Source organism: Trichomycterus rosablanca, chromosome 13 (genome assembly GCF_030014385.1).
Source record: "Trichomycterus rosablanca isolate fTriRos1 chromosome 13, fTriRos1.hap1, whole genome shotgun sequence".
Taxonomy (NCBI): Eukaryota; Metazoa; Chordata; class Actinopteri; order Siluriformes; family Trichomycteridae; genus Trichomycterus; species Trichomycterus rosablanca.
This window is the reverse complement of record NC_086000.1, coordinates 26806257-26830179: the sequence shown is the minus strand read 5'-3', so window position 1 is coordinate 26830179 and position 23923 is coordinate 26806257. Positions and strand designations below refer to the sequence as shown.

Here is a 23923-nt window from a genome sequence, read left to right as displayed (position 1 = left end):
TCGGTGTGTGTGTGTGTGCATGTAGTGTGTAGGGGGGTGTTAGTAGTGTATTGGTATGTATGTAGTGTGTAGGGGGGGTGTTAGTAGTGTATCGGTGTGTGTGTGTGTGCATGTAGTGTGTAGGGGGGTGTTAGTAGTGTATTGGTATGTATGTAGTGTGTAGGGGGTGTGTTAGTAGTGTATTTGTGTGTGTGTAGTGTGTAGGGGGGGTGTTAGTAGTGTATTGGTATGTATGTAGTGTGTAGGGGGTGTGTTAGTAGTGTATCGGTGTGTGTGTGTGTGCATGTAGTGTGTAGGGGGGGTGTTAGTAGTGTATTGGTATGTATGTAGTGTGTAGGGGGTGTGTTAGTAGTGTATCGGTGTGTGTGTGTGTGCATGTAGTGTGTAGGGGGGTGTTAGTAGTGTATTGGTATGTATGTAGTGTGTAGGGGGGGTGTTAGTAGTGTATCGGTGTGTGTGTGTGTGCATGTAGTGTGTAGGGGGGTGTTAGTAGTGTATTGGTATGTATGTAGTGTGTAGGGGGGGTGTTAGTAGTGTATCGGTGTGTGTGTGTGTGCATGTAGTGTGTAGGGGAGGTGTTAGTAGTGTATTGGTATGTACGTATGTAGTGTAGATGTGTATACTGGTGGTACTGGTTTGTGTTAGTACTGTATCTGTGTGTGTATGTAGTGTATAGATGTGTTGGTTTGTGTTATTAGTTTGTCGGGGCAGTGACTCAAAACCAGTTGGATAAGGGGTCTGGTGTCTTTGCTCAGCTCTTGGTGTTTTAGGGCTTTATAATGTTTCCAGTGTTATTTACACTACAATGTCTGAAGTAGTGAGATTTGGCAGAACACCCATACTCTTTATTGCACTAAACCATGAACAACATTGTTTACTGAATAAATAAATAAATAAATAAATAAATAAATCAGTGTGCAAAGCAACCACACAAATATGATGTCAGTAAATAGAACCATGAAAGGGACAGATATGGTGTAGAGATGAGAAAGGAGGAAAAGCAAGCCACTGATGAGACTGGTGTGGATGGAGGCTTCTGTTTTATTTCTGTGCCACAAGCTCTCGTGGGACGTTCACACACTCCGTTTTCAATCCTAAGTGTAGTTTGAGCCGTTGCTTTATGCAAAGTGTATACTGCAGCTCGGTTCAAACCCAATCACTCACACTGACATGCAATTCTTTCCCTGGCCATCATCAACACTGAGAATAATGGAGCTCAGTTAGGAAGTATAAAGGCCTTGAACATATACTGATGGGGGAATCCAGCCTGATGAATGGTAATCTATGGCGGTAACAAAGAAAAGTCTTAACGCTGCATATGGCTCACACACCTAGATCATTGCTGTGTTATTCGTATGCCATCTTTGATGGAGTCACTACTAGTCTAGCGTGGTCGCAAACTAAGTTTTAACTTTTTTTATTATACACATTGGTTTTGTTTATTATTATACCTTTTTTATGATAAAAGACAGTTCTAGACCATATAAGAGGAGTGTGAGTGGATGTCACAGCACGATACATAAGCAAAGGAAGTCATGGAGCCTTTAAGAAGAGTGCATGTTGGCTAAGCTAGCAAAACTGCCCAGTGGAGTTAATTGTTTATGCAGGTGGATCCAGTACACAGTATAATGGAAGAATTATCCAAATCATATGAAGCATAAGTATTGGCACAGCAATATACTGTATATATATAGTGGGGGAAATAAGTATTTGATCCCCTGCTGATTTTGTAAGTTTACCCCCTTACAAAGACTTGAACAGTCTATAATTTTTATGGAAGGTTTATTTTAACAGAGAGAGACAGAATATCAACAAAAAACTCAGAAAAAAAACATTAAATAAAAGTTATAAATTAATTTGTATTTAATTAAGGGAAATAAGTATTTGATCCCCTACCAACCAGCAAGAATTCTGACCCCCACAGACCAGTTATGTGCCCATGAGGCACACAAATTAGTCCTGTCCCTGTATAAAAGACTCCTGTCACAGAATCAGTTTCTTCCGTTCAAATCTCTCGACCACCATGGGCAAGACCAAAGAGCTATCAAAGGACGTCAGGGACAAGATTGTAGACCTGCACAAGGCTGGAATGGGCTACAAGACCATCAGCAAGAAGCTTGGTGAGAAAGAGACCACTGTTGGTGCGATCATTCGAAAATGGAAGAAATACAAGATCACAGTCAATCACCCTCGCTCTGGAGCTCCATGCTAGATCTCACCAGGTGGGGTAAGAATGATTCTGAGAAAGGTGAGTTTCATTATATATATATCAGGTTTCATTATATATATATATCGAGTTTCATTATATATATATGAGTCATCATATATATATAAAGTTTCATTATATATATATCAGGTTTCATTATATATATATACAGTGTATCACAAAAGTGAGTACACCCCTCACATTTCTGCAGATATTTAAGTATATCTTTTCATGGGACAACACTGACAAAATTACACTTTGACACAATGAAAAGTAGTCTGTGTGCAGCTTATATAACAGTGTAAATTTATTCTTCCCTCAAAATAACTCAATATACAGCCATTAATGTCTAAACCACCGGCAACAAAAGTGAGTACACCTCTTAGTGAAAGTTCTTGAAGTGTCAATATTTTGTGTGGCCACCATTATTTTCCAGAACTGCCTTAACTCTCCTGGGCATGGAGTTTACCAGAGCTTCACAGGTTGCCACTGGAATGCTTTTCCACTCCTCCATGACGACATCACGGAGCTGGCGGATATTCGAGACTTTGCGCTCCTCCACCTTCCGCTTGAGGATGCCCCAAAGATGTTCTATTGGGTTTAGGTCTGGAGACATGCTTGGCCAGTCCATCACCTTTACCCTCAGCCTCTTCAATAAAGCAGTGGTCGTCTTAGAGGTGTGTTTGGGGTCATTATCATGCTGGAACACTGCCCTGCGACCCAGTTTCCGGAGGGAGGGGATCATGCTCTGCTTCAGTATTTCACAGTACATATTGGAGTTCATGTGTCCCTCAATGAAATGTAACTCCCCAACACCTGCTGCACTTATGCAGCCCCAGACCATGGCATTCCCACCACCATGCTTGACTGTAGGCATGACACACTTATCTTTGTACTCCTCACCTGATTGCCGCCACACATGCTTGAGACCATCTGAACCAAACAAATTAATCTTGGTCTCATCAGACCATAGGACATGATTCCAGTAATCCATGTCCTTTGTTGACATGTCTTCAGCAAACTGTTTGCGGGCTTTCTTGTGTAGAGACCTCAGAAGAGGCTTCCTTCTGGGGTGACAACCATGCAGACCAATTTGATGTAGTGTGCGGCGTATGGTCTGAGCACTGACAGGCTGACCCCCCACCTTTTCAATCTCTGCAGCAATGCTGACAGCACTCCTGCGCCTACCTTTCAAAGACAGCAGTTGGATGTGACGCTGAGCACGTGCACTCAGCTTCTTTGAACGACCAACGCGAGGTCTGTTCTGAGTGGACCCTGCTCTTTTAAAACGCTGGATGATCTTGGCCACTGTGCTGCAGCTCAGTTTCAGGGTGTTGGCAATCTTCTTGTAGCCTTGGCCATCTTCATGTAGCGCAACAATTCGTCTTTTAAGATCCTCAGAGAGTTCTTTGCCATGAGGTGCCATGTTGGAACTTTCAGTGACCAGTATGAGAGAGTGTGAGAGCTGTACTACTAAATTGAACACACCTGCTCCCTATGCACACCTGAGACCTAGTAACACTAACGAGTCACATGACATTTTGGAGGGAAAATGACAAGCAGTGCTCAATTTGGACATTTAGAGGTGTAGTCTCTTAGGGGTGTACTCACTTTTGTTGCCGGTGGTTTAGACATTAATGGCTGTATATTGAGTTATTTTGAGGGAAGAATAAATTTACACTGTTATATAAGCTGCACACAGACTACTTTTCATTGTGTCAAAGTGTCATTTTGTCAGTGTTGTCCCATGAAAAGATATACTTAAATATCTGCAGAAATGTGAGTGGTGTACTCACTTTTGTGATACACTGTATATATATCGAGTTTCATTATATATATATATATATATATGAGTTTCATTATATATTTATCGAGTTTCATTATATATATATATATATGAGTTTCATTATATATTTATCGAGTTTCATTTTATATATATATATATCAAGTTTCATTATATATTTATCGAGTTTCTTTATATATATATATATATATATACAGTGTATCACAAAAGTGAGTACACCCCTCACATTTCTGCAAATATTTCATTATATCTTTTCATGGGACAACACTATAGACATGAAACCAGGATATAACTTAGAGTAGTCAGTGTACAACTTGTATAGCAGTGTAGATTTACTGTCTCCTGAAAATAACTCAACACACAGCCATTAATGTCTAAATGGCTGGCAACATAAGTGAGTACACCCCACAGTGAACATGTCCAAATTGTGCCCAAAGTGTCAATATTTTGTGTGACCACCATTATTATCCAGCACTGCCTTAACCCTCCTGGGCATGGAATTCACCAGAGCTGCACAGGTTGCTACTGGAATCCTCTTCCACTCCTCCATGATGACATCACGGAGCTGGTGGATGTTAGACACCTTGAACTCCTCCACCTTCCACTTGAGGATGCGCCACAGGTGCTCAATTGGGTTTAGTCCATCACCTTTACCTTCAGCTTCCTCAGCAAGGCAGTTGTCATCTTGGAGGTTGTGTTTGGGGTCGTTATCCTGTTGGAAAACTGCCGTGAGGCCCAGTTTTCGAAGGGAGGGGATCATGCTCTGTTTCAGAATGTCACAGTACATGTTGGAATTCATGTTTCCCTCAATGAACCGCAGCTCCCCAGTGCCAGCAACACTCATGCAGCCCAAGACCATGATGCTACCACCACCATGCTTGACTGTAGGCAAGATACAGTTGTCTTGGTACTTCTCACCAGGGCGCCGCCACACATGCTGGACACCATCTGAGCCAAACAAGTTTATCTTGGTCTCGTCAGACCACAGGGCATTCCAGTAATCCATGTTCTTGGACTGCTTGTCTTCAGCAAACTGTTTGCGGGCTTTCTTGTGCGTCAGCTTCCTTCTATGATGACGACCATGCAGACGGAGTTGATGCAGTGTGCGGCGTATGGTCTAAGCACTGACAGGCTGACCTCCCACGTCTTCAACCTCTGCAGCAATGCTGGCAGCACTCATGTGTCTATTTTTTAAAGCCAACCTCTGGATATGACGCCGAACACGTGGACTCAACTTCTTTGGTCGACCCTGGCGAAGCCTGTTCCGAGTGGAACCTGTCCTGGAAAACCGCTGTATGACCTTGGCCACCATGCTGTAGCTCAGTTTCAGGGTGTTAGCAATCTTCTTATAGCCCAGGCCATCTTTGTGGAGAGCAACAATTCTATTTCTCACATCCTCAGAGAGTTCTTTGCCATGAGGTGCCATGTTGAATATCCAGTGGCCAGTATGAGAGAATTGTACCCAAAACACCAAATTTAACAGCCCTGCTCCCCATTTACACCTGGGACCTTGACACATGACACCAGGGAGGGACGACACATTTGGGCACAATTTGGACATGTTCACTGTGGGGTGTACTCACTTATGTTGCCAGCTATTTAGACATTAATGGCTGTGTGTTGAGTTATTTTCAGAAGAAAGTAAATCTACACTGCTATACAAGCTGTACACTGACTACTCTAAGTTATATCCAAGTTTCATGTCTATAGTGTTGTCCCATGAAAAGATATAATGAAATATTTGCAGAAATGTGAGGGGTGTACTCACTTTTGTGATACACTGTACCTTCCATGCTGTTCTTCAATGGTCAGGACTCTCCCAGGACCACTACAGAACAGGTATTATTTAGGTGGTGGATGATTCTCAGCACTGCAGTGACACTGACATGGTGGTGGTGTGTTAGTGTGTGTTGTGCTGGTATGAGTGGATCAGACACAGCAGCGTTGATGGAGTTTTTAAATACCTCACAGTACTGCTGGACTAAGAATATTCCACAAAAAATTCAGCCAACAGCTCCCTGTGGGCAGCGTCCTGTGATGAAGGTCTAGAAGATGACCAACTCGAACAGCAGCAATAGATGAGCGATCGTCTCTGACTTCACATCTACCAGGTGGACCAACTAGGTAGGAGTGTCTTATAGAGTGGACAGTGAGTGGACACGGTATTTAAAAACTCCAGCAGCGCTTCTGTGTCTGATCCACTCATACCAGCACAACACACACTAACACACCACCACCATGTCAGTGTCACTGCAGTGCTGAGAATAATCCACCACCTAAATAATACCTGCTCTGTGGTGGTTCTGTGGGGGTCCTGACCATTGAAGAACAGGGTGAAAGCAGGTTACCAGAAGTATGTGAAGAAACAGATGGACTACAGTCAGTAATTGTAGAACTACAAAGAAACAAGGAGGTGGTTTTAATGTTATGGCTGATCAGTGTATATATAGACCACAAATAATATAATATAAACAAAGAATAAAATATATGTATTTCAGTGTTAATTATTTATGTAGTGTGTTTTAGAATTGTTGCAGAGCTTAAAAGCTTGTGGCACAAAAGTGACTATGATGCATCCATATTTGTCTTGGATCCATAACATTCATTGATCGTGGATTATTGTTTCGATGGAGGCTAAACCTATATTGAAATTGTATTACATTGAAATAAATTATTATTAAATATATTATACATAAATAAATAAAAGAATTGCATTAACAATCAAATATAAATAAATTATTAAATATATTACATTGCAATTACAGTAGCACCAGTAGTAGCACGAAAGGAAAAGAAATTATCATCTATATATACTATATGTATGTATGTAGTATGTGTTTGTTTATAGTATATATACAGCATATGTGTGAGTAAACAATCTGTAAAATTAGCTTGCCAGACCACAACACACATTTCCATTTCACGTGTGTTTAAGCTAAGATATATCAGTGGCATTTCTGGATGTTGTTGACATATGGCCTTTGCAGTGCATAGTACAGTTTGAACTTGCATTTGTGGATACAGTGACAAACAGTGGTGACTTATAAGGAATGACAAAGTATTTCCAAGACAATGTGGTGATATCTATTACATTATGCAGGGTCATAATGTCCATTTTCTTTAGAGCCTGTATAGGGTGAAATACCCCAAAACCATTGGACTCACTTGTTATAAAATATTGTTCTTAAACGGCTTGATTTATTATTATTATTTTTGGCACAGTACTAAGCTGAGACTCATTATTGCTCATAAAGACTGGGCCTTTCCTATATACACAAACCCTTACACACTGGATTGGACCCTCTGTTTAAGTCTCTAATTGTTCCTGTTCCTCTTTATTTTCTATTGCAGGGATACATTTCAGAGTGATCTACAGAGTGATCTATAGAGTTGATAAGGTACCGCCCCAAAACATAAGGTAAAACAATAAATATCTTATCTTTGTACTGTTTTCATTTAAAAACAGGTTAAAGTAGATTTATAAATCACTGCACTCTATTTATATTTGCATTTCTTTCCCTGTATTAATGAATTTGTGGTTTGTACATTCACAACAATACTGAGTGCCTCTAAACTGAAATGGGCACGCTAAAGGCCATCATTCCTGGTTGGCAGTAATAAAAGTTTCACCTGCAGCCACTATGTATAAAGGTCAATGACATACTAACACAGAAAGATGCACTAAAACTCAAACACACCCAAGATGTTGATCTCTCAGTACATACAATCGGATTTTTTCAGTAGTAAAGAGACTCTCTGAACGGGTATATATGCTTTAGAAAAAGCTAAGTGTGCTGAGGGTTTTAGTCCTCCTTGGAGAGCGCAGAATGCTTTAAGGGCATCAGGCCTTTCCGTATCACTGCGCTTGTGTTGCACTGTGTACAGTGTATGATGTGTATTAAAAAAACATGAGAAAAACAGACACAGTTCTTTGGGAGTATATCTTTTCTTTGTTCCTTTTCTCATTTTTTGACATCAACAAAAAAGAAATGTGACGCAGGAATTAAATGAACAGTCAAGAGATATTATTTTACAGTGCGTCCAAAGTGATATAATACACACAATAAATACTATTAGAAGAAATAAAAAAAAAAACCTTTGATTTGACATCTGGACCAATTCTGACTGTAGCATGCTAAAAGCACATAGAAAATCTGGGATGTCCTTAAATTAATTAAATGCATTGTATTATTGTTCCAAAATAACTGACATCCGAAAGTACAGGAATAAGTGACTGTTACAGTGCAGGTACAGTATTTAACAGGATCTTATAGCTTTTTTAAAATAGCATCTTATTTGAGATTTGGGAACAAGTTATAGGAGCAAACCCAACTTACTGAAAACCTTTAATATGAATGAATGTATATGGCAACACACAAAGTTTCTCTCTTCTCTCTCATTAATATGCTTATTAGGGAGGATAATTTAACTATGGGCCAATATACTAAATATATTCTGGCTGAATAGATTTACTTGATGGTTTTAATTTGGTAAGAAAGTAGTGGGCAGTTTTGCTTAAACATTTTCTGTCTGTCAAATACAGGTGTAAATATGATATTACCTTATTGCTGTGGGTGGCTGCCTTATACCTATATGTAATTACTCTGTACATAACTGTATAAATGTATTTGTTTCAATGCATTTGTATATACTGTATGTAGCAACACAAAAACAGTTTTACAATATTCAAAAATCAAGTATTTTCATCACCTCATGTACTTTGGGCTACTTTTGGAATAATTTTATCTGGCAACCCTGGTTGTAGTGGCATGCACAGACTGTGAAGACATACTTTTTTTTTTTAATTGCTAGATTTACAAATGTGACAGGTGCCAGACTTGACCACAACAAAATGGAATACAGTTTAATTGCAAACTTTTGATACAGCATAGTTTATTCTGTACACAGGTGTCTACAGAAAACTAGGCAATCTAGTATCTATCACACCTGCTGTATCAATATCGTCCATACCTGTGATTTAGACACAAGTGAGATAATTTAAAAAAGGTGTTTTTATAAACAAATGTTTGTTACAGGAAGGACTTTTCTTCTTTAGTCTAGAGAGTTTTAAAGGTCCTATCATTGCCAGTTTCTACCGTTCAAAGCAGCTTTTACACCCATCAGACAATAAAGCAGAAATTGTAGGTGGTGCCAGAATCGTTTTCCCAATTAGGTTCAGTTTTATAAAATTATATATAAGGGAAAGAAGCATTGTGAGTAGATATTGCAGCCTCAATACTTTGCAGTGCGCTTTATTACAATTATACATCTGGCCCTAAATATTTTATCCCGGACAATTTTGGCCTAAAATACTGAATCATCTTTAGAGGTTTACGAGAGTTTCTTACAGAGCGTATTGCATTGGCCAATACACAGACCTGTGATATAGATTTTACATTAAAAATAAATAAATAAATAAATAAATAAATAACAAACCAGGATGGGTGCATCCCTAATGGTCATTCTTTGAGACAGAAATATACAGTTTAGGAAGTTTTGCTCACAAATGTACACTGAATAATTTAGGAGACTAATGAACACATGATTTTAGTCAGAATTGGTCCCACATTGACTGCACAGTAGAATGAAAAATGCCCTGTATTATAATGTCCTCATTTCATTGCATGAGTCTACTCCATACACAGAACATTGACCACTTCAAGTTTAAACAGTTTAGTGGACGGGCTTAAGACAATTTGCCATTAACTAGCCAATGACTATTCAGGAGAATTCTCCTTGGCCAATAACATATTGAGCGAGCTGAAATCATTAGCGTTAAATGCCAGGTTCCTTGATCACAGTATAGAATTGTGACAATGCCACAATTTACAACATCACATTAAAATGACATCAGTAGTAACTCTATAGTACTGAACTACATTTCCCATCATGCACCACAAAGGTCAAAGAAAACATTATGGTTGCACTTTTCAAAGCACAATTTACACAGTTGCTCTCAAACAGGAGTTAATAAAGTGATGTCAGTGTTTTCATCCTCCCTAGCTGGAATCTTTAGTGGGGAGGGTTGAAGGGGGTTTATTAACTGTATTTGCTTTAAAGCCCTTTTTAGCAATCAATGCGTCAGTGCTATTGTGTCAACATGGGGTCGAGTGCCCAAATGTGTGCACACACTATTCATCAGGCTGCTGCCACCTTCGCAGGCCTAAAAATAAAGCTGGTGTGAAAACCTGGCACCTGCCGTTCACCTTCATTTGGATTCATTGCTATAAATGTGCTGGGACTATAAAAAGTCCTGGCCACTTCTAAAATGGACTGAGCAGATGCTGGACACCTTGCTTTTTCTGTGCGGGATGGCTCTACCCATGGCTTAGCGTGTCCAAAATAGTTCCTTTGACGTATGGGCCTCTGATTGTTTGAACATGGAATCTCCTGGACCTATGCCACCTGGCATAAATCAGTTGATACTGCCTGTCTTAAACCTTATTCCCTAACCAATTTCTGACTCATCTTTTACTCTAGCATTTAGCACCAGCTAATACTGTTGACCATATCTGGGCTTGGTGAAAACGTGAGCAACAATAATAACAATGAGCAAAAAAGCACAGTGCAACAGGCAAGTTGTGCATTTATTTTGGAAATGCACTCACTTATAATGCACATGTATAATTTGTAATGCATCACAGGGTAATGTGTTCTAATGGCAGCAGCACTGAAAGCAGTCAGATAAGTTAGATCACCGTCACCGTCTTTATTGCTGAGTAACTACGGAGTAAGACGACTGACTACCTGGCTACTCTAGTTTGGTTAAACATCTTAAACAGTTATGTCTTCCTGCACCTGGTATAATAAAATGTAGCTGCAGGTTTACTGCTCTGAAGAGGTATATTCATTTAGAGTGAAATAGCTCACATTGACAAATTACGTATCCCTTTTCCATCTTGCACAGAGCAAGAAAACATGGCTGTCATTTCCCCAACTTTCCCCAACTTTCCCCAGTACAGTCATCCCATTTTATCGCAGTGTGATGAATATTTACAAGGCCTGGAAGAAATGTTCAGCGGCTGAACAATCACATTTGGTATGAGATGCTCCACGTGTTCCCAAGTGGTTCTGATTAATCATGACATGTATAAGTTTTTAAAATCTGACAGTTAAAAAAAAAAAGTCCACCACCTTATTGAGAACGCTCCAATTCAAGAGATTTCCTCCTTCATACATAATCACAGACCATAAACAAAAAAATCAATACTGTACATACATAAGATTTGTTATATATTTTAAATTCTTCTTCATTTATATTTATACTGAGTTTTTCATTTTTTTTTTTTAGCTTGTTCTTTAAAAATGTCTCATGTCCTTAAGACAGACAGATGGAGACAATTTGAAAAGACAGAGGGTAGAGAGGTGACAGTGTCTGTAACCTGTTTGTTCATCAACAGTGTGTCTCTTCCCTCATTTTTTGCTCAGTGAGTCTCTAACGTCTTGCGGCTCGTCCTGTTCACACCTTGGCCTCCAGCATTTCTAGGAAGAGTTTGTGCATAGGCACTTTGCCCTGCACCTTAATGCTGTAGAAGTGCTGTACGGCTTTGGTGGCGGTCTGGCGCAGCAGGGGCAGGGTCATGAGCAGCTTGCCTGCCCGTCGTGGGTCCTCTGTGTGCTGGCTGCTCTCAAAGTCCTGCAGCGCTTCATGCAAAGCATCTTGCAGCTTCTGAACCGCCTCTACGTCTTCTATGTGCATGGAGTCTAATAGGAAAACACACATAAAACACATTCTGTAAATCATGCGTCAAGTTTAAGGGTTAGGTTATGACTTTTATCAACCACATTGTTTAGCTCAATATAATTTGTCAGAAAATCAATTATTTTGTCCCATGAAATAATAGCTTTATGTTGTAAAACAAGAGCAGAATATTTAATACGTAGGCATACAGGAAAAGCTTAGGATCCTCTCATTGTTTCACCTTCAGTAAGTTTTGTAAGTTTTAAGCACACATATATACAAATAAACAACAATACATATAAAATCACAAAGGCAGCCATTAATAAAAGTATATATACTGTATAACACCTCAGATGAGAGTTGTAATTGCTTGTCTTTTTAGTTTTCGTTTGTATTTTACCATAAGAAACTATAAAAAGGAATTTACCTAAAATACATCGACCTTAAACAACTTCCAGGACCTTAAGATGTTTTTACTCTGTCCACCTAAGGTAAACTGTTTTACCTTACCCAAACAACTTTGTGTGAATGCATTCAGTATGGGAAATAAGAAATGTATTATAGCTACAAAATGATGTTATTCTGCTACTAATACCAAATTTGACAAGGTCAGCAATATGCAGTGAGTCGAGTATAATGGCATTTTAAATTTGGGACTGTACTATGAAATGTATGTGCATATTTTACACTATTTTACAGTCAAATGTTGTAGTAAGTTACTAGGAGAGCTTATTCTTAATTACTTTCCAATATGTGCTTGGTGGGTGTGAGCCTGTGCTCAAGAGAAAGAGAAAATATAGGATGAAACATTAGTGTATTTGTCCCTAAGAGAGTGTGTATGGAAGCATTAAAAAAACAACTTTGAGGAAACAATTTCCTTGCAATCCATCAGAGAGCCTGTGTCGATCCGATTGATAAACTGCTAATTACAAAATCAATCGCTATGAATTTTCACAGCTGTCAGACAGAGGCACTCCCGCGAGAGCCGTTGCACAGAGGCCTTGTTGAAGCACTCGGCACGCTCTGCTCTTCCCCCATCCTGCTCCTCCCTGCCCTACCTCTCTGCAAAGGGTCTGTCATCCAAAAGTAAAGCAAAGCCCTCCCTCAGCATTTTTCCAGCAAACAAAAAAAGAGCCACAGAAGGGAATAGAGAGAGAGAGAAAGAGAGAGAGAGGGCGAGTGTGAGGGAGAGAGAGAAAGCTTGCGGGGCTCTGTCCAGACATTGATCAGAGAGGGACAGTCCGTGCCTTCTGAAAAGCATGCTGTCGATACGGGCGCCTCGTCTTCTCCCCCGGAACAAACGAGGCCCATCACTCCCTGATACTCATTCCATTCGACTTAACACATTTTATTGACAGCCCCTGTGCTCCTAATGAAATGCTAAATTTATCTCCTGTGGCCGCAGGGCCTCATGGCTACTGTTATGGAGATAGAGAGAGAACGAATGGAGGAATGCCACAACACGGAAGGCGTTCAATTAAAAGCTAAGCATTCCCTCCTCCCTTTTCTGCTTTCTCTTTCTGTGTGCCCTTCATGTTTATCTCGGCTGTATCAATCTAGAGGCCGTGCATCAAGATCATGAAGATTAAAGAGCATTCAGGGTGCCTTCTATTCTTCGCCTATTTTGTTCAGTGTGGAATAGTTTAGGTTGGTTTATAAAGGATAAACATCACAAAATAACCATTTAATCACTGCTTCCTTATTTGGCTTTAAAAAAATGCATGCATGGGATATGTCTAATCCTGAAAGTATGATGTAATAATGTATACAGGTTTTTTAAATCAGTGCCTTTCTGCACTGTATAAAATGTATTTTAAAAAGTGCATGTGAATTGTTTTGGGGATGTATCATTATAATGATAAATTGCGTCAGTCACTGCTTTATTCTGATTAGGTTATGGTGAGTCTCTCCCAAAGACGATGAGCGCGCTGTGGGAATGCCTTCAGTGGGTCACTCACATCTAGGGGCAATTACGAATATCTCGTCCACCTAGTTTTAAAAAGTTGGAGAGAACCGGAGTAACCAGAAAAAATGCACGTGGACACAGGACAAGCTTACAGTTTTACATAGATGGTAACTAAAACAGGAATCAAACCTGGGACACTAAAACTATGTGGAACCATTATCAGTTATTATTAGTGTATATTCATCACCATTTATTTTTGTCCAATTACCACTTCATCCTGGTCAGGGTGCCAATCCATTGCAGGTGGGATAAAAGGACCCAGGTTCCCAGTACCTATGTTGCCGTGTGGTACCTATTTTGCACAAATCTGACTTCTATAACACTTCCTTGTTATTTATTTTAGGATGATGATAAGGGGCGGTGGGGTATTTTTCACCTAATATAAGAAACCATATTTAAACAACAGAAGTTGCTCCCTTGTCAGTTCCTTGTTCAGTTGGTTGCAAGTCTTGTTTTGCCATATAAAGTTGCAAATACCCCCCCTCCCCCCCCCCCCCCCACCATCCTAGTGGGATCTAAAAATGTAGGTATTATTTTGGCACATTAGCATGGGCTTTGCTGTACCTGAATTGGCGAGGGCAATGGCCTTAAGCGTGACAAACTCCTCCTTCTCCACCTTTAGCTTCTTGTACTTGCGGACGAGCTGCAGGATGGAGACGAACAGATCCAGCAGGCCCGTGAGCCGGGAGTGCTCCTCGTCCATCACGTAGTCCTCAGCGTAAACCAGCTCATCCTCATAAGGCAGAGAGCGGAACACAATGCTCAAGATCAGAATCTCCATCCAGGCGCTCTGCAGTAGACTCATCTGGTCTCCCAGAGACAAGCTGGAAAACCCTGAGACACAAGAGAGACGTTGTTAATGATCTGCTTTGTCACAGGCCCTTCTTATTTTGTTTGGACCAAAATTATCAGTTTATATTTTAAATTATCATGGCCAGTGTTGAAGTGAGTACAAGGAATCAAACACCTAGTTAACTGTTTGACAGCCTGTTGTTTAAAGCCAGTTATCACTATCCAAATATACATAAGCCCTATGACTCAAGTTAACCCTTTAAGGTTACCTGTATTAGTATAACAAAAATCATTGTTTATGTATATACTATGGGTGTGTTCGAAAAGCTAGTGTGCTCTCTACATAGGCAGCATTTTACGTCATCCTACGCGCGCTCCCGAGAAGGAGGCTGTTCGAAATCCTAGATGTTATTTTCACTCAAAAACGAGTGAGCATCCGACGCTGCCTTAGTGATCAAGGCAATCCCAGAATTCATTGTGGGTCGGGTGCTCTTCTCTCACAGAAAAATAAACATGGCTGACGGTACGGACAAACGAACTGAGTTATTTTCAAACGTAAATAAAATATTACTGATTTTTAACTTGTATAAACTTGTACCGAGTGTTTTTATTTGCAAGATCGGGCTTGTCAGGAAATGTAACCGTTATCGGTACATGAAGGGAGATGCTATATTGCCATGTTAGCATGCTGTGCTACGTCAATCCATTGGTTTTAATGGCAAGATGCTAAACGCGAAACCCGATGGAATCGCTGTCTAAGTAGCACGTTCGAATAACCTGCCTTATAAGTCATTAACTTGTTAGAATCCTCTCTACTGAGGCAGCTGCCTATGTAGACAGTAAGACAGCAAGGCAGCTCCCTAGGTTTTCGAACACACCCTTTATCTATGTCCACTGGAGGCATTAAAAAAAAAAATATCATAAAAAGCCACAATTTAATATAAAAATCAGACAGTAGCAAGCTTATTTAAAATACAGTGCAGTATTGCTTTTTAAACTGTTGTTTTAACCATCAGGCTAACTATTGAATTGATAGATGTGGACAGAAGGCAAAACTCACATCACATTACTTCTTGTTAGATACAAACACCACTATAAAGGCTTCTTTTCTTTTCAATGAATCCTTGACACATTCATTCAATGACTAATAATAATAAAAATAATAATTATTATTTTAATAATTAAAGTTCACACAAGGCTGTAAAAAACTGTATATTGACAACAGTGTAATACAGAAAATGAAGAAGGGTCAGTAAGGGTAAATCAAGCCCAAGGGTCTCGCTGGTATTGTTGCTAAGTGAACGTAAACTAGCTGTCTAATGTGCACTGACTTCCAAACAAATCAAGCAGAGTCTGAATACCACAATGAATTGTCCCACAGTTCAAATGGCAACAATGACTTAGTGAGGCAAATTACTACGGCCTGGCAGGGTAAGTGATTTCAAAGTGGCTAAAGACACAGTTTGTCGTTCGGACGCACTGATAACCATCTCATCCCTTTTTCCTTTGCCCTCAGCTGTCGATAAACTCTTTACAGCCAGAAATGCGAACCCCCTCCTTTTCCTTTTGCCTCACTTGGTGCCTGCCAGGCATCTCCATTTTGACAGTATATTAGCGCCTCTTGCAGGGTCTGATGATTAAAATGATTGCTTTTACAAGTTTACCGTTGCAATCCTGTCTGCCCCCTCGTGATTAAAAAGGTGATAGATTACAGTATTGACTGGGTCACACAGCATACCTGCCTCCAATGTTTTCCCTCTTTCATATAAATGATCTCATTGAGGAAGACTTGAAGGGGTGATGTTTATCTACTCGTTGTGTGACACTCTGGAGTGTTAGCAAGGTAAGTAATAGACAGAATAGAGGAGAGAAGAAGAGGCAAAGGAAAAAAGGGGTACCTGAGTGTTTAATTTCCCTTATCAGAGGGGAGAACACTGGCCGTGCGTGCTGGGGGATACATTAATTAACAGATTGTGATCAGTGCTGCAGGGCCCCTCACAATGTGAAAGGGAATCAATAGGGCCAAAGTGGAGGTGGCAGAGAGAAAAGACAGAAGAAGCCAGGACAACAGCCTGTCATCAAACTTGCAGACATGCATCTGCTCAAGATTAATCATTAACCAACTCAAATGTCCAAATGCTTTTATTTACATTACAACCAATAATAACAGCACCAAATAATTTAGGATATTTTTTGAATACATCTAATAATCAAAATGCCTTATTAAACCAATCTATTGTTAACTAATGCTCAGTTTGTCCTTTATCTTTAGTAACCATTTCATCCTGATCAGGGTTGATGCCTATAAACATTGTATGCAGGGATACGACAGGGATTGGATGCAAGAATAAAAGAGGGTAGATGCCAACGATACTGCATTAAACATGCACCTATTTATTCACTCACTTACCTTCTGCATGTTGTCAGAAACTTAGAAGTATACAAAAAAAAAACAAAAAAAAACACCACCACCAAAACAGACCATGACCAGGGACCCTGGTGCACCCACACTATCTTTTACACCACTGTCCCACCCAGCTAATGTTTAGTTAAATGGTAACAGACTTGAGCTTTAACATGCATCCATAGAAAACTATGTAAAACTGAAACTGTGACAAAGTGCAAGCTGTAAAGAAGTTATTTGTTTAACTACTTGAACTACTACCACCAAATATATAAGCAAAAACATTTGGAAAGTATTTTCCAGTAGCTAATTCTAAAACTGTATTTAAAATACAGCCATTAATTATGTATCTTAGTCTGTATCACATATAACGGATTAGTGTATTCTAAATACATGCTGTAGTAGTAACAGTTGTATTTCATTATGGCCCAGCTTTGTATAAAATATCTGAAATCTAAGCAACTGACCACAGCCTGACAATCAGCCGTTTTATGCAAAACAGATTGATCAGTGCATGTACTTTGGCTTATCAAAGACCAAGCTTCATGTTAAACACATCAAAGCTCTTCTAATACCTGACAGATAGGCAGTGCGGTGCATGTTTGACATGCACAAAAACACGATAAAACATCCTCCGAATACCAGACATCTCCTAGCATTAAACACCCATCAGACTTGACTGACTGCAATTACACACCCCACTAAAAGGCCCAGCATTTAATTGTCTGTTAGGGTTTGTTGTGAAATGAAAAAAAAAAAAAGTGAAACTGTGTGCATTGCCCACCCATCCACTTTCTTTCTGCTACTCTCTCTCTCCCGCTCTCTTTTCACAGTGCTGAATGATCTCTTCAAATGGGATCTTGTGTTTTTCCACTCAATTTAATCAAGTAATGAAGTGACTTCCCGACTCTCCAGGTCAAACGGCACTCAGGCCTTGTTGCTACCACAAAGCCTTGCTGAAGTGCTTGAAGAGCTGGTGATTCTTCCTCTAATGAAACATCAATATTTACATCCTAATTTCCAACCAACTGCCTCAGCATGCTTGGACCAAACATGACACAATATTGACTGATTTGATGGGCTGCTATATCTGCTGTTTGGCACTTTTAAGTCAGGCAGAAAAAGATATAATTTTAATACTGGGATAAAAGTACTGTTTTAGGACTAAGGCAAGCTAAAGCTGGAATACCTGTCTATCATATCAAACAGACAGGGCAAAATAAGACATTTAAAATCAGCAGTATTTTCAGACGTGATTGTTTTTCAAGTGATATTTAAATCCCTATGTGCTTGTTTTTTTTCTTAATTAAGGTATATATATTTTTAGGGAAGGCTTATAAAGCATAAAAAGCAATTAATATGATCTTAGTCACATAGTTAGACAATTAGAATTTACAATGTGGTGAGTCACATTAAATTTATGATTTGGGTAAAGTTTGAGAGATAAAAATGCGGTTATAGATCAAAACTGTCACATGTCCTGGGGCACACAGCACTACTAAGCACTATTAAACTAAAAGTATTTAGCTAACCATAATTTAAAGTTTTAGTATACTTCATATACATCTAAAAAATGCAAATACTTGAAAAACAAAACTAGCAGACCCTAGCTGATTAAATTTTAAAATCTCTAATAGTACTGGTTATTCTTTTGTCTTCATTTAATAGTGATGCAGTATATATATATATATTTATTTATTATTTATTTATTTATTTTTTTATTTCATTTAATTTTCATCAACCGCTTCATGTTGGTCGCATCGGGTTTGATTCCACCAGGAAACACTGGACTGGGCAAAAGGCAGGAATACCCTGGACAGGATGCCAATCCCTCCCCCATCCCCCTTAGACATACCCAATCATGTCTGGGTAGACGACCCGAAAATCTAAGGTAAATTGTAAAGAAACCTAATTTGAATTGTTTTGTAACCACTGTTTTAAAAACATTAAACACTGGCTACTCCAGTTAAAAAGCAAATGTTTGTGTAGTTTTACACTCCAAGCAAACTCATTTGTTAAAGTCTAAGGGCTAAGACTGATGAGTAATGCAGCCAGGCTAAAATGTTTTTGAAAACTCAATTTATCACGTCTGTGAACAAATTCCCTGTGTGGCCCGTCCTCAGCACTAGTATAAAATGTAATCAGTTTTTAGCTTGTTTTTATGCAGCACAATAAAGTTCATCGCTCGAAACAGCCGCTATAACAAAGACAGGCTGGGCTAGCTGTCAGTGGCATATTTCATGCCTGCTGAATCAAAGGCAACATGTCTGAAAAAAGGTAAAAGCCTCGGTTTGCTGAAAAAAGGCTTTTTACGGCCCCAAACGTCCTTTATAAACAAAATCACAGTAAAGCACAGTTTCAATCCTAGCATGTTTACAAGCTAATATTTGAAATTTTATTTTTGCTGTATTATTGCTGCTGTCCCTTCCTCTGTGACCTAATGCCTGCCACTGCCGATGTTTCTTTCTTTTAAACCTTTGTTACCCTGTGTCTGTGGTGATAAACTAATCTCCTTTACCTGGACATCATGCTTTTATTTTTAAGTGAGGGTAAAAAAATAATAAGATAAATGCATATCTCTTTATTCAAATCATTTTCATCAGATGTAAAGTGTCCTCCTGTTGGAGGAGCCATGCTATGTCTCAGCACATCCCTGCATCATGATTAATCAGGATGATGCTCTTTGTCATGTTGGAAGAGCAGCTGAAATTAAATGCTGCACATTTGTGTTGAGCGGAAGTTCATATTCATATTAATTTATTATTGTTTCCTTATCCCTGAAGACCATTAGCAGTTCTCATAAAAAGAGATGTAATTACGAGGTACAGTAGCCCTTCCAGCTGCACCTCCTTATATTTCACCTTCAATCTAATGAGAGAGTCACAGAGAGCGAGAAACAGCAAGCAAGAAATGCCTCAGCAAGTTAGGCTTAAAAGAAAAAAAGAGGAAAAAGACCAGAAAAACAAAGCAAGAAGATAAATTACGAATAAGTAGAGTGACACAAGAGACTATAAAGAGAGAAAAAGCATCCTTCACTCTGAGCACTTCACTCCCAGCTCTGCTCTATCATGACTCCTAATCAGAAAGACAAGCCTCATAGACTCTTGGCCAACAGCAAGCAGGGGTTTAGCCCATGATGGCCTCTTTTGAACTATTGAATTTCCATGAGGAGCTCAGCTTAAGGTCATGTTTTAAATGAATGCTTATGATATAGGAGCTCTGCACATTTGTGTAGTCAGGCTGGGTAAAAGTAAGGGATGGAAAAAACAGCAAAACATTCATTATGTGCACCTCAGTAAAAAAACTTCTACAAACACAGCCCCCCCCCCCCCCCCCCCCCCCCCATTGTTTTAGAGATACAGAACTGCCTTATTATAAATGCTTCAGTGAATTACTTTCAACAATTCCCAGACTGACTTTGGGCTGATTAAGCCATGTAACTTGTAGTTTATGCCTGTGTTGAGCCTTGGGAAATGCAAATGCAAAATGGTGAAATGTGAGAAAAAATCACATAGAATCTACACAGGCCACATCATTTAAATCTTGTCACAACAAGTTGAGTAATAAATACTGCTAACTGATGTACGTATGTTGACATGAGCTGGTCAGTTAGCAGAGGTACTTCACTAGCCTTGACCAAAGTGACTGATGAATGACATAAAATTAGTTTTAAGCCTGCTAAATCTATGTAATGCAGACTAACATACTTTTTAATCTGACAAAATTTATTTATTATTTATTATTAATATTTATTATAATTATTAATAAGAAATACTAAAAAATATTTTACGTTCCTCATGAATGCATGGAATTTAGAAATGTCAGACAGATTTGACCCTGACATACAGGCCTGTTTTAACTGGAATAAACCTAATTAAAACAGAAAGCTTTAAGCTCTATCTACAGTATCAGTGCTTTTAAAATGATAAGAAGCCCATTCAGCATAGGATGGGTCATTTAGCCAGCTAAGTGTGAATAATATAAAGTCTCATAATGTTAAATACAGTAATCCCCTTGTCTAAATCTGCTTTTTTCTGACCTTCCGACCTGACTGCACTGCTACTTAGTCATCCCTAGAGAGCCACATTTTTTTTTACATAATATATCTCTGTTTAGCTCTGTGACGAGGACGCGGAGTACCTTAATCAGTCATGTAATTACATTTCATTTATTTCTGCTGCTGAGCAGATTCACTGGTTAATGAGAAGTCATGTCTTATTGACTTCTCAGTAAAAGGGTCGGTCAAAGATACAATCCTCAATGCAATGTGTAGATTTTTGTTTCTGGTTGTAAAAAGTGGTGCTACAAGAACATAAGGAAAAAAATCACAAAAAACACCACCATGACAAAATGCAAGTATTTTAAAAAATCTCACCCCACCATCCACCCACACTTACACCACGCACATACACACGAACCTCTGCTTGGACAGGGTTAACACAACAAAAATAGATCTTGCCCTTTCTCTGTTTGTAACCCTGTCCAGAGCAGCAGATGTCCCTTGCATGGTCCTGGCCCCCCACACCTCCCAAATCTCCATCCCTGCATGCTGCATCTCATGTGTGAGGCATCAGGCCTAGGCCTACACCTGATTGCTCCATCCATCTTGATCTGTGCTGCTAAAGCCTCCGTCAGTGGGTAAATTGAATATACTAAGGCCTGTCTGTTGGTGTCTATATTTAATAAAGGCCGCTGATGAGGTGCTGATTTATCGGCCGGCAGTATTCACACTCCATTACAAGGAGATTACACAGCTTGAGAGGGATCAGCCCCGGCAACACAGTAAGGAGATTTCACAATTTAATGGCAAAGAGAAAACAGCAAGCTTTGGGGGTGAGGGTGGGTGTTATAGAGGGGTAATCTTGTGCCACGAGGTGTGTGGTAAGATTTGATAGCTGAGAGCTTCAAGAGTAGGTCATTTTTCATATACTAGGTCCTCCCCTTTCAATACCTATAATGTCTCTGGTCAGTTGATTTTACTACAAGGAAACAAGCTCCTTGTAAGAAAGACTGCTCATGTAAACCGCTCAAATTTAATTTTGTCTTTTAGCAATGCACTGTGTGACAAACTGGAAACTTGGAATAGTATAATAATAAAGATGGTCCATATAATAAGGGTTCATGGTGTGTTAGATTTCCACTTGATCCAAATTCATATAAAACATCTCTCATGGATGTTACTTATATGAGACATCACAAGACAAGAATAGCTATCATGCGGCTGTAGCGAGATCATGTGGGAAACAATTCTGCCGACTCTTTCATCCCACAATTCCCTAGTGGAAAAATCCTGCACTGTAAATCTAGGGCTTGGAGGCAGGTGACTAACAGCTGTCTAATGTGATGAAGCAACTGTGTGGAATAAGATATAGAATGTAAATCTTTATTCCAACCAACAACCTATGATATTCACTCTACACTAATAGCCAAAATCTGTGACTTGTGAATCTGATATGCCATCGCAATAACAGCATTACCATTTACAGTTTCAGCATGTGCATCTTAGTAGATCAACCTGCTGGTATTTTGGTATTGGTATCTCAAAGTTCTTCCCCCCATTGTTTTATTTGAAAGGTTATGAACAGATTGTGTTTTATTGTGTGTCAAGCTGTAAGTACAGTAATGCTTGTCACTTGGACACTATGAAATGTGAGATGAAGGAGAACAAGCAGCAAGCTTGTGTATGTCAAAGGTCTTTAGCACCTCAGGAGTAGAAAAGCCATCTGTCAACATTTCCCACACACTGACCTTAAGAAGCATGCCCATGCCAGACGTCACTCAAACTATTTACAGAGTTAACTTGGACTGCCAGGACAGCAGGTGATGAGCTGGTCCACTCCATGATTAATTATTAATTGATTAAAGCCAACAGTGATGAGATAAGGGCAATTTGGAAAACAGAACAAAGGTGACCAAAAGCAACAACTAGTACTATATAATAAATATATAACACTGTATATTTCCCAGACATTTGTAACTACCATAAGAAATTAGTTACAATGTTTTAAATATAACAGCAGCAATAATAATAGTAATAATGATAAAATGTAGTTACATTTTACATTATTGTTGTTGTATTAACAAATAACTCCAGCAATAATAGCAATGTTTCTTCCACTACTACCACTACTACTAATAATAATAACGGCAACAACAATTACCGGATTCATTATTTCAACTGACCAAACAAATATATTCATACATATTTATTGCACAAACAATATACCTGGCAATTACACTAACAAATTACTTTAAAATGTTTAAATGTATATATTGGTAAATAATGGTGATACCAATAGCCTATAATTTATATATAACTAATGTATAACTAAATAAATCACAGAAAAAGCTGAAAGAATAACAATTAAACCTCATGTTCTTTTCATTTGTAAATGTGAACAATAGTTTAAAGCTACTGCTAGGGTTACACTCAGTAGTAATACCTGAACTGTTGCATGACACTGTGTGCACTAAGAACTGCATGAAAATAAACACTACTGTGTCTGAGCCTGTCTCTCATTCACACTGAGAATAGACCTAGAAAAAGACCCCTCTACAGCAATTTGCCACTTTCATAACCCACTAATGTTATCCTTACAAAAATGGCAATGAAAAGTCAATCGGGGAAGTTAAGTGCCAATTTTGTTGAAATATAAATTGTTACCTTTGGACTCTGGTCATCTGCCATCTGTCAATGTTCTAATCAATGTTCTCTACTTCATAATGAACTGTTAATCTTTTTAATTCCATTACCAAAGGGCTGAAAATCTATCAGAATGTAATCACTAGCCTTGCAGAGGGAAGGATAGCCAAAGTGCTCACTGTTAGGTTTTACTCATCTCTGGCTCATGTGTAGCAATAAAACAGTGCTAGAACAGATCTGCTGTACTGCACACAGATAAATACCCTAAAATTAAAAGAAAAAAAATAAAGATAAATTACTATTTGCATTTAGACTCTGACCTAAATGTGTGAGGTTGATTCTCTTGAGGGTGCAGACTTAAGCATACTGTCACATTGTTTAATACTGAATACTGATGCTTACACTGAATGTCTTAGGGTTATGAGTT

The 23923-nt window shown here is 39.0% G+C and overlaps 1 protein-coding gene across 1 annotated transcript in view; it reads right to left on the bottom strand.

The window, feature by feature from the left end:
* Positions 1–11280: 11280 nt before the first annotated feature.
* esrrb (estrogen-related receptor beta) overlaps positions 11281–23923 on the bottom strand; it is a 35562-nt gene continuing 22919 nt past the window's right edge. Inside the window, exons 5-6 of the mRNA XM_063007409.1 lie at positions 14222–14491; positions 11281–11714 (exon numbers count right to left, since the gene is read on the bottom strand). Coding sequence (XP_062863479.1) covers positions 11470–11714; positions 14222–14491 — 515 coding nt within the window. The 3' untranslated portion in view covers positions 11281–11469. The remainder of the gene's footprint in view (positions 11715–14221; positions 14492–23923) is intronic.